Below are 15,862 nucleotides of genomic sequence, written 5' to 3'. Positions count from 1 at the left end.
CTCTAAATGATGGTTGTTGTCTTTTTGTTTCTGAAAATCAGGTCGAAACGTCGGCATAAATAAATTTTTTTTTGTTAAAAAAAGCATAAATAAATATTTTTTTTTGTTTATTTATGTTGTTTCTTTGCTGACCGCACCCCCATTATTGCTCGATTTAATCGTTTTAAGTCTCCTCTTCCCGTTTCAATGTTCCAAAAATAATTTTTTTGTAACTTATGGAACATTTTTTATTTCTCCTTACCATGGTTGGCACAGTCGTTAATGTGACTGGTAACTATATATTGTTTTAATTAGTAATAAAAAATTGGGGTGAAATAATTTTTCCCCCTCTTGGCTCCTCGTGTAAGGCATTGCCGCAGCATGGTGGGAATCTTGATAATTAACTGTTATTTGATAAAATATAGGTTATAGGAATATTTATAAAATACATTTAATTTAAAAAACAAAGTGTAACTTCACCACATACTGTTTTCTTCAATTTCATGAAAATTATTAATTAATAACGAATACTAAATTTACACATATATAGTTCAAGTCATTTATTTTGTATTAAGTATATATTTGTAATTAGGAGCCAATCAAAGAGAAATAGCGCATGGCGCATGCTAAAACCAAGCAGTTGTAAACCACGAAGAAAATAAAATGGATCATGCAGAGACTCCAAAATAGTGCCAATGTCATGGTGAAAATAGTCCAGAATATGATAAACCACGGGTACTCTTGCAAATTCCTGGGAAGTGGAGACTTAAGAGTCTCAAAGAACGCATCTAAGACTGTAAAAGAAAGGACCTCCTCTTCTTCAGCCATTTCTTTTTCAGTTATTAAAAATCTTGAAAAAAAATATTTAAGTGAGGGATAAAATAAAACAATCGATTTAAATTTTATTATATAATTTATCATATAATTATAAATATAATTTATTTTGTAATACATTTTAACCAAAGCACAAATTATCCTTCTCCATTGTTCAATTTAACGTTCGCCGACATTCCGACCTAGTCAGCAGTCCTTTATTAGGACTATTATTGACTTAACACTAATAATAAGACAAGCTAATAACAAAAATAATAGTAGATAATAATATAAAATATAATGAAATAAAAATAATAAATTCCATCTTAAATGGTCTTGAAAAGTTTTAAGCTTCACGGGCATTACAATGAATATGTTGTCAGTACTGAAATATTAGATTATAAAACGTATATAAATATAAATAATAAATAAACAATAATACAAATAAATAAATATTAATAAACGATTATAAAACGTAGCAGGGATGGATCTGAAAGGTGCAGCCCGAAAATTCCAGACTGCTTTGCTGTTCACTTCCCTACGTCCACCAACCATCGTCGAACTCGCAACATCAACGGAATAATCCCACTGCCGTTTCGGTCTACTCCTCGGACGTGTTCCAATCAGTTCAACACTTATAACATTACAAATGGTGTTTTGTACAAAAAGAGATTACAATGGGATTTTTCTTCTTCTTTTGGTTCGATATTAATATTGGAAATTGCTGTAGCGAAAAAAAATAAATAAATAGATTTTGACCAAAAAAACAAACAAGCTAATTGCCACTGTCATTATCCCAAAAAGCTGGCTGAGTGTAACTGTTGCATTTAGGCCGCTTTTCGGGATGATGGTAATGGCACTTGGCTTAATAGTTAAGTCGAAATCAATCGATGATGTATGTGGGAAAATGAAAAAAAAAACTGCAAACTAAATGCTAACAAATATATTTACTATTTTTTTTTTTTTTTTTTGGTAAAATTCTGAGATTGTGGCATTCCCTTGCTGCACCTCTGGATTACGCTTGGTGCATCACCCTAGGGTGCCACGAAACACACTTTTGAAATACGTAGCTAAGCTAGTTTAGAGCGTATATCACAACTTTTATTTTTGAGCATAGAGAAGCTTCTAAGAAAGACAAAAGGCATGCATACATACATGAATTTTTATATACAACATATTCCTAAAATGTAGTCAAGTAAGGGTAGTGTTATGAAAATGAATTAAAGACCAGGTTCTGGTCCCGGAGATGACAGGATTACTTAGAATTAAATCAAAATTGTGAAGTTGTCAAGAAATTTCAAAATTTCGGTTCTTCATTTTACCCGAATCTATTTTTTCTTATTATACCATATTGAAAACAACGTTTTCAGAGAGGATATAAATGCAAAAACAGCTTGATATTATCTTTTTTCGGGAAGCAACAGATACTCGTCTGATATCTGTCCAGATCTTCATACGGTGAGTGAGCGAATGTCATTAGAAAATAATTTAGAGAGTAGAAATCTGTCTACCCTTTTTGCATGAACGATTCCCGCCATTTTTTTTTTTTTTTTTTTTTTTTTTTTATCAATATACTCGAATTGTCATTAAGATTATTCCTCAAAGATAGCCTTTATTTTTATTTTTAACACTGAAGTTAAATTAAATATGTTTATTCATTTTTTAGAAATATAATAGATATTATTATAATAAATTAACTAATATAAGTTGGAAATTAAAAAAACAAGTCGATAAAGTTGATATAGTTCTACTTGATTTAACCATCCGATGTATGGAAAACATTTTTTCAATCAAAGAACGTGAGAAATTTCATATTTGAGCGTCATTCATAGAACTAAATATTGTTCAAAAGCAGCATTGCAATTAAATTCGTACTATGAACAATATCGCAATTCACAAATCAGTGAACTAAACATTAAATACTACCAAACTAATTGTGATGCCCTTAATAATTTCAAAGGCCTTCAAGAACTGTTAACAGTAATCAAAACGCGCAACTAGCTGGATCAATAAATAAACACAATACTCCCTAGCCAGCAATGCACTTTAATAAATCTTAAAGTAAAAAGGCTGCGAAATTGTAGAAAGCACTTGGTGCCAGAACATGAGCAAATAAAATTGTTAAAAAAAAATATATACAATTGTAAGAGGATTCATACATAACAAATTACTAATTTGAAATTAGTATGGTGTTTATGTATTTTGAACATAATATGTAGACTTAAAAAAAAAAACATTACCTTAAATTCAAAATCTAACTCGGTTAGCTAATTTTTGCTACAAGTAAATGATAATAAATAAATTTAAAAAATAAATAAAATAGGAAAATTAAAATGACATTTAAAGCCCGTAATAGTAGGTACTGAAATACTTTTTAAATAAACAAGCTTAATATATTAAATAACAATTAACTAATAAACAACTCCAGCATGTCCACTTATATTACAAACTGTGCTATAAATTTATCATAATAAATATGATATTATTACTTTAAAGAAGATTCATTAAAGATGGATTAGAGTGTAAAGCAGATACCACAAATTGTTAAGACATTCAGGCCCAAATCAATGAATTTGTCTATTCTTCAGGAATATAGTTTGATAATATTATCAAAACAGATAAAAAAATTATTTTATTGAATGGAAGCAAAAATAGTTGTTATCGCTTACCAAACAAAAGAAAAATCTTGATCATCACTGATGTTTATGTGTGTGCTAAGCCAAGAGGTAAAAATTACTATCTAGTGAATAAGAAGTTAATATTACTAATTACCGATTCCAGAACTAAAATTATACTTAAGAATTGACTGAACTATAAAATTATTACTAGCTCTTCACTATATTTCATTATACCAACGATATAATAAACAACAAATGTAGTTCTGAAGAATTCAGTTTAAATTTTTATCTAACCTGCCATAGTTGGATCACAGAATATTCTCTACACTATAATATGTTAATTATAATGCCCTTCTACTCTAGAACGATCAAATAAATACTAAATATGCAACATAAAATATCTTGCAAATCAAGATCTTAAGGGCATACAATAAATACATTGTAAATAGATTTATAATTGAATTAACCGTCAAAACTAAATTATGCAAGATTATATAGGAAACTAGAAACAAGGCCTAAAGTATCATCGGTACAACCATCAAATATTAAATATGAAAAAATTAATTTTTTATATATGTAATTATCATAATTATTAAAGGGAAGAAAACATGTATTAGTTTAATGTCTTAAGTATGATTAACTTAGAAATATGCCTTTCTCAGTAAATCACAATCGATAAGAAACCTTGTTTTGTCCCTCCAGTAAGTCATAATGCATGTAAAAAATGCTTTTTTAAATATTTGATACTTTATAGCTGTACCGATGATAACTTCAAGTTATGATTAATATAGATTAATAATCAATAATGTAAGTTAATAATCAAAGGATAAAAATGTTTTAGCCTAGTGAAGTAAGAGAGTGCAAACTCAACTAAAGAATGTTAATTATTTTTGAATTTGCTATCTCAAATGTTTTGTAGTTTGATTTGTATTACTGAAAACACCACTTATCAGACATGAATCTTTTTTTCCAACTATCAACCAACAAACTAAATGCTGGAAAATAAAAATAAAATAATTTACTTCATGTCATTATGACTCTGAACGAAAAATTGTCCTTCTTCTCTGCCAGTGATAGCGATGGTATATCACAGCGTCAAGATGTTTTAGTACCAAGAGAGTTAAAAGTACAGAGTACAGGATGTAAGTCATAAAACTGATCAATGGCATAAATGTAAACATTGTTATGGTAAGAAGTAGAACTCCAGTGGTCAACAGATTCCATGGAAGACTTGATAACTGAGGTGGAATCAAAAATGCCATTGAGTCCAACATTTTATTTAATATGGCACAAGGGGTGGTCATCTGTAACAATGCGAACTTGTTTTTGTTTCATTTATAGCATTAAATTACTTATTTAAATCCTATGAGAACAAGAAAATCTCACCTTCCAGTGTGATAGTTAAATGTTGTACATATATTTAAAAAATCAGGCTTCAATTCATTCTGGAAGTGGTGCTTTCATTTTGTAAATAATTTGACTTCTTTACCTGCTGTTGTTCTGCAGTCAGTTGTGAGGTCATTTTACACCACATCCCAACCTTCGGTGCATTAATAAGAATTATTTAATCGCTAGAAATATCACTAAGATAAACCCCTAACTGAAGCATGATTCAACTTTGCAATAATTGTTCTTGATTTTATATGATTTAAAGTCCGCTTGGCCATCAAACAAACAAAGAAAATTCTGAAGGCTCAGTGATAAGAATCGAATGTGATAAATGTGTGATTACGAACATTTTGAACACCAGCACAGAATTTAACTCGACATGATGATTACAAACAAACTACTAACACCACGGTCCAGCTGTACTTTTCCACTGCCTTTATAATGAGAAAGTCAACCAGATAAAATAAAGCGGCAATAGGGAACACTATTTGGGGTAAAGTAGAATCATGGCGGCCGTGATCAACATATGGTCCAATGTTTATCAACTCAATGATTACAAAGCATGACAGCGGAACCCGTTTCGTTTTTTTTCAAGTAGTAAATGACATTCATTGTTGTTCAAATGCCGTTTTAAGTTATTGTAAAATAATTTACTCTTTTTTTTGTCATTCCATTGAACTTCAGTAAAACTTTATCAATTATTCATTTGAAAACAAGGTTATTTTTCTTTGTGTTTACACTGTAATTATTCCATCTTTCAAAATTTATTTACTTCTCAGTAGAAACGTTTAAAATATTTGTGATATTAAAATCATAATACTTTAGATTTACCAAATTAACATATATTTATGGAAGGAATTCCGGTTAAGATCAGTGAGAAATATAAACCTCCTAGAAGGATAGCACTACCTGCTAGTGTTCAAAACAAATTGAATACTGTTATACAATTTGAAAAGGCAAGTTTTAATTTTTTAGTATGACTACTGGTATTGGGATTATGTTTCTTTCTCTGTGACTGATGGCTTGTTACTCAGAAAAAACTTCACACAATATTTATAACAATTAAAAGTAATGCTTTAGTCTAAAGATATCTCAAAAGAATTCTCAAAGTCAGAAGAATTTTTATAGTTATACTGCCAAACGATGTTTGTGACGATATGTCCCTAGAATGATATTTTTATTATCGTTGACTTATTATTTTTTTTTTTAGTTTTGAGGCATTACAGCCTTATGAGTTTCTTAGAACTACTATTCATAAAAATAGTTTGACAACTGCTCTTATTTGTTGGAAGGTTAATTTGACTACATAGCTTTTAAGGATGAGATGGTCTAAGCGGCAGTCTAAAAGATACTCAATTGGAAAAAATTATATTAAAAACCAATATTTTGACCCACATTGTAAGTCTTGATAAGAGCTGGAGTCAATAAGTTAGACATAAAACTTAATACTATTCAGCACAGTTCTTTGCAAACCACATTGGCTCAAGCCCTGATGGAGATCAGCAAGTTGTGTTGCAATATTGGTTTTTAATAGCTATTGCATTTTATAAATATTCTTATTTTAATAAATATTAAATTGCTATTTACCCATTGGTACTTATAACTGGAGATCGCTGAAATAAAGAGTTATATTTCATAAAAAATTAACTGTAGAAACTAGATCCAATTTTAGTCTGTATGCATTCTGTTAAATACGATTTATGTTATAGAAACTTTATCCTGCTGTGATCAGTAAATACTTATCGATTGAAATTATTGAAATATCAGTTTATATAGTATGAGAGAAAGGAAAAAAAAAAAAAGAAGCACTTTAACGATTATTTGTATCCAAAATAACTTCTGTTAGCTTTAACAAATTTCTTCTAATGGCCAGTAATGTTTTTGATTTCGAATCAGTTACTCGAGAAATGATAAAATTTTCATTTCATTTCATAATGCCATAAGTTCCTTCAAACAAGGAATAAAAAACAAAAAAGAAGTCCAGAATCAACCATGTTATGATAAACATATGTAAAGACGGTAACGCTATAATAATCGACAATGTTTGATAAATGATAAGCCAATATAACATTAAGAAGAAAAAATTTATGCCAATCTAAATGTTGGTTTGAGTTGTGGATAAGAAAAATGTTTGGAGATGAACTGGTTTTAGCCCAAAACATCCACTGCAATAAAGAAATTAAGAAGCAAAAAGGAGTTGAATTCGTCCTTGAAATAATGTAAGCGATATAAAAATATAACCCTTTGGAAAATGTTTAATAGAAATTTATTGTGAAATGAAAAACCTTATTGGACATTGGAAAAATATATAATTGAACCAAATGTATTGAGGTTATTTTGAATAAAAATAATTTATTTAATTTGCCCCTCTCATCAGCTGACATTGCCTATGTTTCAACCCAGTATTTTAGTTTTATGTTTAGAATTGTGATGAGAACTTTTGTTTTTAGTATGACTTTGGACTGGAACGTTTTGTTCTTGAGCAAATGGCTAAACTCAAGGAGCAGCAGAAATTAATGGATGCCAAACCAGTTCCCTCTTCCAATTCAGAAGAAAAAACTATTTCTTTAAATCAGAATAAGATAGAAAATATTCTTACACCTGTACCTCTTAAGCCACATATTGGCAGTGTCTCTAATCCACAACAGGTAATGTTTGATTTTTGGGAATTAATTAATTTAACTACATCATTTTTTAATACTTTAATAGAACTTACATATACATTATAAGACTTCCTAATATGTAAGATGTACAGAAAACTTCTATTCAGATTAACCTTTTTTAAAATAAATATATCATTTTCTGCATAGTTGTTTTAGTATGGACACAAAACAAAACTTTATCCTGGAAACCATACATTGCCCATATTTTCCCGTTGAACTGTAGCTACCTTGATGCAATTCAATAGAATCCGTTATCTCCTTCCACTTGAAACCCGTCAACTCCTAGTTTCCCCCACTTTGACTATGTGCTGGTATATGGTGTACTCTTCGGCAATCTCGAATCTAAACTTAAACATCTTATGAGTTGCGCAGTACGATTTATTTTCAGGATCACTAGAGATACGCACATAATCCAGTAGAGCTGAAGTGGCTCTATCCATCCTTCCGATGCCAGTATTAGCACTCCTCCTATATCCTTAAAAAACCTGCAATTCAAATTCTCAATCCAATCCCGTACTAACAGGTCCGTCCCGCTTATCTGACACCTACCCTCCACCTCACTAAACTGCTGTGTTTGATAAATCATTTTTTATCTGAGCTGCATACCACTGGAAACACTCCCTTCAACATACATCATGTACCAACCCTTCCCTCGTTTAAAACCTTTATATTTAACTACCTTTTGCTTCACCAGTCTATTCCAATATCATAATACTACAGATGTAACTATTTTTTTGTTATGTTTTTTATGTATTTAGTCAGTTAGTTTTTTGTTTTTTAACTCTTAAATTTATATACAAATAAAATAAAATAATTAAAAATTATTTGTATACAATTTTAATATAAGTTATAAGTAAGTGTGGCCACACTATTTTTGGCCAATATAAGTTGTATAATTGAACTAAAGGGACCTAGTCCTAGAATGATAAACTATTTTTGATTTCAAATAGTCTCACTACTTTGACAATTTTAAATGTTCATACCTTTCCTATGTAGAAATTTGTCAAGCCCTTGAATAACTTATTTGGAATGAATTAGCTATGTTTATGGAATAAACTGACATTCTATAAACTTAAATTGAAAATAACTGAAGGAATAAGATTCATGCTCCAGGCAATCTAGAAAAGTGGTTATCGCTCAGCTTCCTCTTGGAAACTGCTGACTTATTCATGGCTATCTGATCTATTGGCTAAACAATCTGTTCTAAAGTTACAGCAATATAAATTGCTGTACAGTTTTAACTGCAAAGTATATAATTGAGGAGTATCCTGAACATATATGAGGGAAATGCCAATTTCAGAAATCCTCGGTCTCTTGCTTAAGCATTAAATAACAATTAAAATAACCTTTCCAAAATATACTGACCTAATATAATTTTTTTCATTATTTAAAATTATACTGATATTGTTCTTTTTGAAAACAAATGTTTTAAAAATAATTTCAAAAATCAGCCCTAAAGGGTGCCTTGATGCTAAACACTTCTGATAATTTACAATAAGTACCAGATACCATGTTTTATGATTGAATGTCACAGATAGTAAAATTTAGAGTTTCAGTATTTAAATTAACTACTTTTTACTTTTGTTTATATAACAAGATAATAAGTATGTGTTTTTACCTCCTAAACAGGTTATTGGTGGTTTCAATATATCAGATTTTGAAAATGACACTTCTAGCCCGTTTGATTCTGTAGAACTGAAGACAATAAATGAGATGGAAGTTCTGGCACATGTTTTAGGAGGTACATCAGTCAATACTACAGAAAATTGGGCCACGAATGAAAATGGAAGCAATACTCAAAATTGGGCTTGGGGATATGGCAGTCCATCTTATCCACTTCATCCAACGCAGCATTCTACTTCAATTGAAAATGGTGTTTTTCTATATATGTCCATAGATATCACTAACAATCTACTAATACTTTTAAAGAGACATGCAATAACAGCCTCTCTCTTAGAACAAATAGGATTATTAGATAGTGCTATTTCCAGTCAGGTTTTTCTTTTTCAAATTAAATTATATCTTATTCCCCAATTTCGTTAAGCCTGGTTATTAGTATATATTTATTATTATAAGAAATATATTAGATGAGTATGATTGCTTGTTCAAAATATTTATTAAATTTCTTTTTTACTCAAAAAGAAAAAAATAATAATTTGTGATTTTGAATTATTAATTTTGCTGTTAATATTAATATTAAGAAAGTTATGGTTTTCTATTGGTAAATATAGAACTGTTCACTGAATGAAAAATATATGCAGGCCATTCTCCCAGTTTAGTGCTATTTCAGTTAGTAGAGAGCTTTTTATTAAGTATCAACCATCTAAATGTGAATAATTTTATTTTTCTGTTATTATTCTCCTTGAGACCACCATTTCCTTTTCATTTTGAGGTTCAATTCATTAATTGTTACCTATTTATAAAATAAATATTGTTTTTTTTTTCATTCTATATCTCTGTCATGAAGCTGGAACTGAAACTTTACAAGTCAATGGTACCTGTTTCATTTGTAGTAAACAAAAAAAATATGCCAACACTCAAAGCGTTATTTATCACTTTATCTTCTTTTATAAAATTAAAAAAAAAAAAAAGTAAAATTGTTTATTTTGCAGACTTGTGTAAATATATCGTTAATGAAAAGATTTTATTGTAAATATGTATGTCTCCTTTTGTTTACATGGTACCTGGTATGGCCGAACATCGAACATCACTGCTTCCAAAACAATGCACAGTCCACTGGCAGGCACTGTTTAAGTATGATCTATGCTTACCAGTCGCTGCCTATTGCAGTCATGTATAGGCTAGCGATCTTCATTTGGCCTGTATAAATTGAGACTCTTGCTACTCGTCCTATGCCTTGCGTTTTTCCATATTATGCCACATAAACTACTTCTCAAATTGTTTTTTATAGTGTATAGGTTTATTTTTTTTTTTTTATTATTACAGTTTTCTTAGTATATATTTTTTTTCATTATAGTGTTCTTAGTATTTTTACCAAGCATTTTTCATTGACCAGTATTTGTTTGTTTTAAATTTTTTGTATTTAGATTTGTTTTGTAATTTTTTTTTCTTTTGGGATTTTTTTTTTTTTTCTTTGGTATTATTTTATTTTATAAAAGTAGTTTTATTTATTTATTCTTTTTATTTTGTCCAATATTTATTTCCATAACTTTCTTTAAATCATATTATTACACAATTAGTCTAAAATCATAATTTGAATTTTATATAAAATAACTATAATTCTTTTTTATAACACCCCTATCGCTCTCTTGCCTGTATTTCAAATAATTACCAATATTTAGGGAAATAACAACCTACTCGATAAAACTGATTAGGGCATACTTTACTGTACTAGAAGGAATTAAAAAACACACGGTTTGTCTTATCGCTCTCTTGTCTTTTTTTCAAGTAATTACCAATGTTTAGGGAAATAACAACCTACTCGATAAAACTGATTAGGGCATACTTTACTGTACTAGAAGGAATTAAAAAACACATGGTTTGTTCCCTTCTTTTAGATCCAGGATTTGGAAATTAATGAGTGTGTATTTTTATTGGAGATCATTTCCTAGTGATCAATGATGTCAACATGTTTTATAATATTTTAGAACCTTTCTACAATTACGCTTGTCTTTGTTTTTTAGTTTGTTAAAGCTTCTCTTGAGTACATAGATACAAAATTGTTAATTTGTCACTCCTTCACCTCAAAAGTTCTTAAGGAACTAGAGAGTGATAATAATGTTATTGGAGAGGGATATATTTAATTTTCTTTCAATATTCACTATTAGGGCACCTTAGCTTAGGTAAACGGAATTATGAATTGGTAGTTTAAGGTACTGATGTCTGTGAAATTAATAAAGAAGATGATATTTAATTTCTTCCATGGCCTAAATTATTCATAAAAAAGAAATATTTTCATTTCCCACTCAAATAAGTAAGAATAAGAAGTAAAAAACAGTTTATATAAATGCTTAAATTGGTATCTACTTTCTAATTTGGAATTTTCCTTTTTTTTTTTTCTTTAGGTAATGGGTGTTTTTTTCTCGTGTATTATTCATCAATATCAAATATAATAGTACTAAAAGTTTCTGTTAGTTCCTTTACACCTTGATTAAACATATTTTTGCTTAATTACATGTTAAAAGTACTATCTGTGTTGTTTAATCGCGATAATACTACAAAAGTGCTCATGTTTAAAGTATTTGTAAGCAGAATGAGGTTTTTTTTTTTTTTTGCCTTATGATCAAAAAGTTAAGACTGACTTCTGCATAATAAATACTTTCTATTCAAATTAACACATTATTGTGGTGCTCTATTTCTTTTTATCACTCTCTAGTCTTATTTTTCATTACATAGGCTAAGACTTTAAAAACTTATCATGTTAAGTATGTAGGCAATAAAAATAAAAAAAACTTGAAACGCACGATAGTATCTGTTTTATTTTATTTTTAACTAAATAGCACCAAATTTGAAGAATGGCCTATATCTAAATTTTATTTCCTTTACTTTGAAATTTTAAATTTCAGAATCACCTGGGAAAAAAAATTCTGAAAATGAAGATAATACCATTTCAATCATCATGAAAAATTTAAAAAAACGCATCGAGGAAACTTCTTTAGATCCAAGGAAATTAACTAATTCTGGTCTCTCAATAGCTGTACGTATTTTTAATTTGTGTATAAGTCCAATTATACGATATAATATATTTATATTATATCTAATATATTTATAATATATATATTAAATATAATATACTTAACTTATTTTTCCTTTGTGTATATATTTACACATATTAAAAAAAAAAAAGTAGTTCTATAGTGTAAAATAGAATATTTGTACCGAGCCAGGTGAATACTGCTATAAAGAAAATCATATCTTTCTGATTATAGTTCCAATTCAAGCCTAAACTTCTTCTTTTTTAATTTTTTATATATAAACATAAAAATATTTTACTAATTTTTCTTAAAGTTAATAGATATTTAAAGATTTATTATCATAGAGCCCTTGTTACAATGTGCCTCGTTACAAGTAGAAATGTTTTTGCTCAGATTAAGGCATTTTCTTCCTCTCTTTTTTATCTAGGCAGGAGGTACTGAAGACAATAAAATAGATAAGAAAAAAGAAACACTTGCTAACCCATTTCAAAATTTAACTCCAGCTTGCCAAGCTGTGGCTGAAAGGATAGCAGAAATGGGATTTCCTCTTTCTCGAGCGGCTAGAGCTACTGAAATTTTTGGACCAAATGAAGCAAAGGTATGTTTTTAGAAATTACTCTCTGTCTCGCTCCTTATAAACATATGTGTTGAAAATCGTCCTGACGGTCAGAAAATTGTTTGGCTTTTTATTTATGTTTTTAATAGACTTCATAGCAAAATATTCCAAAAGTGATATGATCTCATGTTCACAAAGTTTACTAAGAAAAGAAAATTTAGTATTATAAAACTAAATCGTATTATTTAGGCTTCAATACATTAAAACTCTCTAAAAACATTTTAACTAAGAAATTTAACAAAATGATTTTTCTTTATAAAAAACTTCTTTTTCGACCTTATCTGATTGTTGCTAGTGCTTGAACCCTCGAAAGAGGCTCTTATGCACCAAAACTAAAAATATGTTAATTTGTTTCAAGGTAAGATGTTTTTTCTTATTGATAAAAAGTTTGAAGAAATTTTATCACTAATAAATAAAATTTTGCTTATCTGTAGTCCTCACTGACTGGACCCTAATCATCCTCTCCTCTCATATATGGTTAACTGTTTACTCTTCACTACTGCATATACATTTTTGATTCCATGAGTTGGATATTTTATGATAAAATACAAGGTACATTGATTTCTAAGACTAAAGTCAGTAAGAGATTGGGTAAAAATGCTACCCTCAAAAATATTTAATGCCTCTTTGGCATTAAGATTATCAGTTTATTCAAAACAAATGTTTTAAATTACAACATGTGTTTTGGCCGATATGGTACGTGTTGATATTAAAATAAATGATGTATATCAATATATGTCGATGAAATTATATACATAGAGGGAAGGAGTAAAGGAAGGATAGCTGGTTTTGGTACTTTGTAACAATGGTGGGAATTTGATCCCTGGGGTACATGGCCGTCCACAAACAGCAGGTACCTATTCAAGTATAATTATAATCCATTTTTATTACAATTTTTCGCTCTTAAAAAAACTCATAAAATTGTTAAAACAATTAAAATTTCTTATTTAGGTTGCATTAAATTTTTTATTAACCTTAAAAAAAGTCTTATAAATCAATGTGCCTTATATTTTATCACCAAAAATATTCAATCGGAATCCAAAAGTAGAGGCCAGTAATGTAATTACTTGGGTTTAATCTTTGTCAATATTTTTTGGTCGACGAACAGTTCATTTTCTTCTAAAATTTAAGAATGGAGACCTAACTATCAACACCCTCTCTTCTAGTGCCTAACTTCCCCCACCTTCTCATATTGCAAGTAAATATCTCCTTGTCAGAGATTAGAATTATTCTAGATTCTAAGGCAGTAGTTAAATAGAGCTATTGAAGGACATTCTAGGGTACAAGTTGCTTAGTATAAATAAGGTTTTATTTAGGCTTATAGATCCTTTCTAGCAATTTTTACACTCCTAGGGCTACAATCATATTATATCTCAGAATGATAGACCCTCTAATATGGTCGTGCATTTTTCCAAAGTTTTTATCAATAAGAAAAAACATCTTACCTTGGATCATTACCATATTTTCAGTTCTGGAGCACAAAAGCCTTTTTTAAAGTTTAAGGACTGATTTGTTGCTAGCAACAGTTAGATCAAATTAGGTTGAAAACAAAGTTTTTATGCAGAAAAATCATTTTGTTAAATTTCATAGTTAGAATCTTCTTAGATAGTTTTAATTTGTTGAGGGCTAAAAAGTTAGGTTTAGTTTTATAATACTACATTTTACAACATTTAATAATTTTTTTTTGTTTAAATATAGATTTTCCAATTTCCAGGTTATAGAATTTATGTTGGAAGTTCAATCACTAGAAGAAACTGGATATCCTGGTGATAGAGTTGAAAGGGCACTTGTCGCATGTGAGTTCTCGAGGGACAATGCTCTGAGATTTCTTGAAAGAACATCACAAATAATGAAGCTTGGATTTTCTGAAGAGGAAGTCATCTCTGCCTTAATTAAATCTGAATTCGATCGAGATAAGGCCCTGGATTCTCTCATATCTTAGCCTTTCCAGCACAGCTGCTTCTGGTGATATGAATTATATTCCAAAAATTCTGAGTTAAAACAGTTTTTTTTTAAAATGTGATATTGTGTAAGTATTTTGCTTAGTATATATATATTTTAATTAATTTAAGTATATTTTTATTAATAGTATTTATTTGAGTATTGTATTCAGTTATTAAATTGACTTCTGCTAAAAATAAAAAATAATTGTCCTCGAAAAAAGCAGGAAGAAATATACACTTCAGAGAATAAAATAATTCTATTTGATTTATATTATACAAAACAAATTTGTTTGTATGTTAAATTAAAACCCAAATTATACATTTTAAAAAAGAACAATAATACACAGGAATTATGATAAAATTTTTTTTTTTTACATTTTAGGAAAATATTTTTGAAATAATTATTTGTTGAATGAAAATAGTCAGATGCCTGCTTAATTAGTTGATTGAGAATGTAAGTTGAGTGGCATTTCTAAAGTTGTTAAAAAATTGATGTATCATTGGTTGAGTGCGTTGTTACAATGTTGTGTCGTGCTTTGATTGCTATAGGAATACTTCTTTCATCTGCTGTGTATACTTTTTTTTATTTTAGAAAATATGTGCCTAAAATTATATTTTTACTATTGTTGAGCTTTCATAAATGTAATTTTGTATTATTGTGCTAAAACTTTAAATGGATAATCCACAATTTCATATCTCAATGTCTTACGTGTTAGTCAATAATTTTTAGTTTTATTGGTTCAATGTTTTATATTTTATTAATTTCTGTTTCCCTTTCTCGTGGTACTAAACAGACTGTACTATTTCTTTAGAGCTTTCTGTGTGATCCATTGGTGGAAATTTTTAAAATTCCACCATTATTTCTACTATGAATAATATATGATGTAATCTTCGCTTACATATTTTGAATGTGTGTATACATAATATGTCTATGGAGTTGTATGTTTATAATATATACAACTACATACACATATATATTATATAAATGTACTCTTGAATACAGGTAGAAAGAATTCATGGATTATTTATTGTTAATTTATTAAAATAAAACTGCATCGTCCGCATTTTTCTTTCACTTAATTCATACTATCTATTCAAAACTTTTGGTTATTCGATCATCTCCTAACCCTTTTAATCAAGAATTGTCTGTTTAGTTGGAAAACTGAAGGTATAAGTGAAAACATAT

General features: G+C 28.8%; 1 protein-coding gene and 1 long non-coding RNA gene across 2 annotated transcripts; one reads left to right on the top strand and one right to left on the bottom strand.

Annotated features, from left to right (window-relative positions):
* Positions 1-524: 524 nt before the first annotated feature.
* LOC106682714 (uncharacterized) lies at positions 525-5,210 on the bottom strand. The gene is made up of 3 exons (XR_001343472.3): positions 4,797-5,210; positions 4,433-4,714; positions 525-829 (listed from the first exon to the last, which is right to left on the bottom strand). It is a non-coding gene; the product is annotated as an uncharacterized lncRNA (long non-coding RNA).
* A 123-nt stretch (positions 5,211-5,333) lies between these two features.
* Positions 5,334-15,740, top strand: LOC106682713 (ubiquitin-associated protein 1). Its single transcript, XM_014423727.3, has 6 exons — positions 5,334-5,755; positions 7,250-7,447; positions 9,092-9,335; positions 11,989-12,119; positions 12,545-12,715; positions 14,448-15,740. Exons 1-6 carry the CDS (start codon positions 5,648-5,650, stop codon positions 14,673-14,675), a joined length of 1,080 nt encoding a protein of 359 aa, XP_014279213.1. The 5' UTR covers positions 5,334-5,647; the 3' UTR covers positions 14,676-15,740.
* Positions 15,741-15,862: the final 122 nt, after the last annotated feature.

Source organism: Halyomorpha halys, unplaced genomic scaffold (assembly GCF_000696795.3).
Source record: "Halyomorpha halys isolate HHAL.00 unplaced genomic scaffold, Hhal_1.1 Scaffold436.1, whole genome shotgun sequence".
NCBI classification, from domain to species: Eukaryota; Metazoa; Arthropoda; class Insecta; order Hemiptera; family Pentatomidae; genus Halyomorpha; species Halyomorpha halys.
Note: the sequence above shows the minus strand (reverse complement) of the source record. Positions and strands in the feature narration are given on the sequence as shown.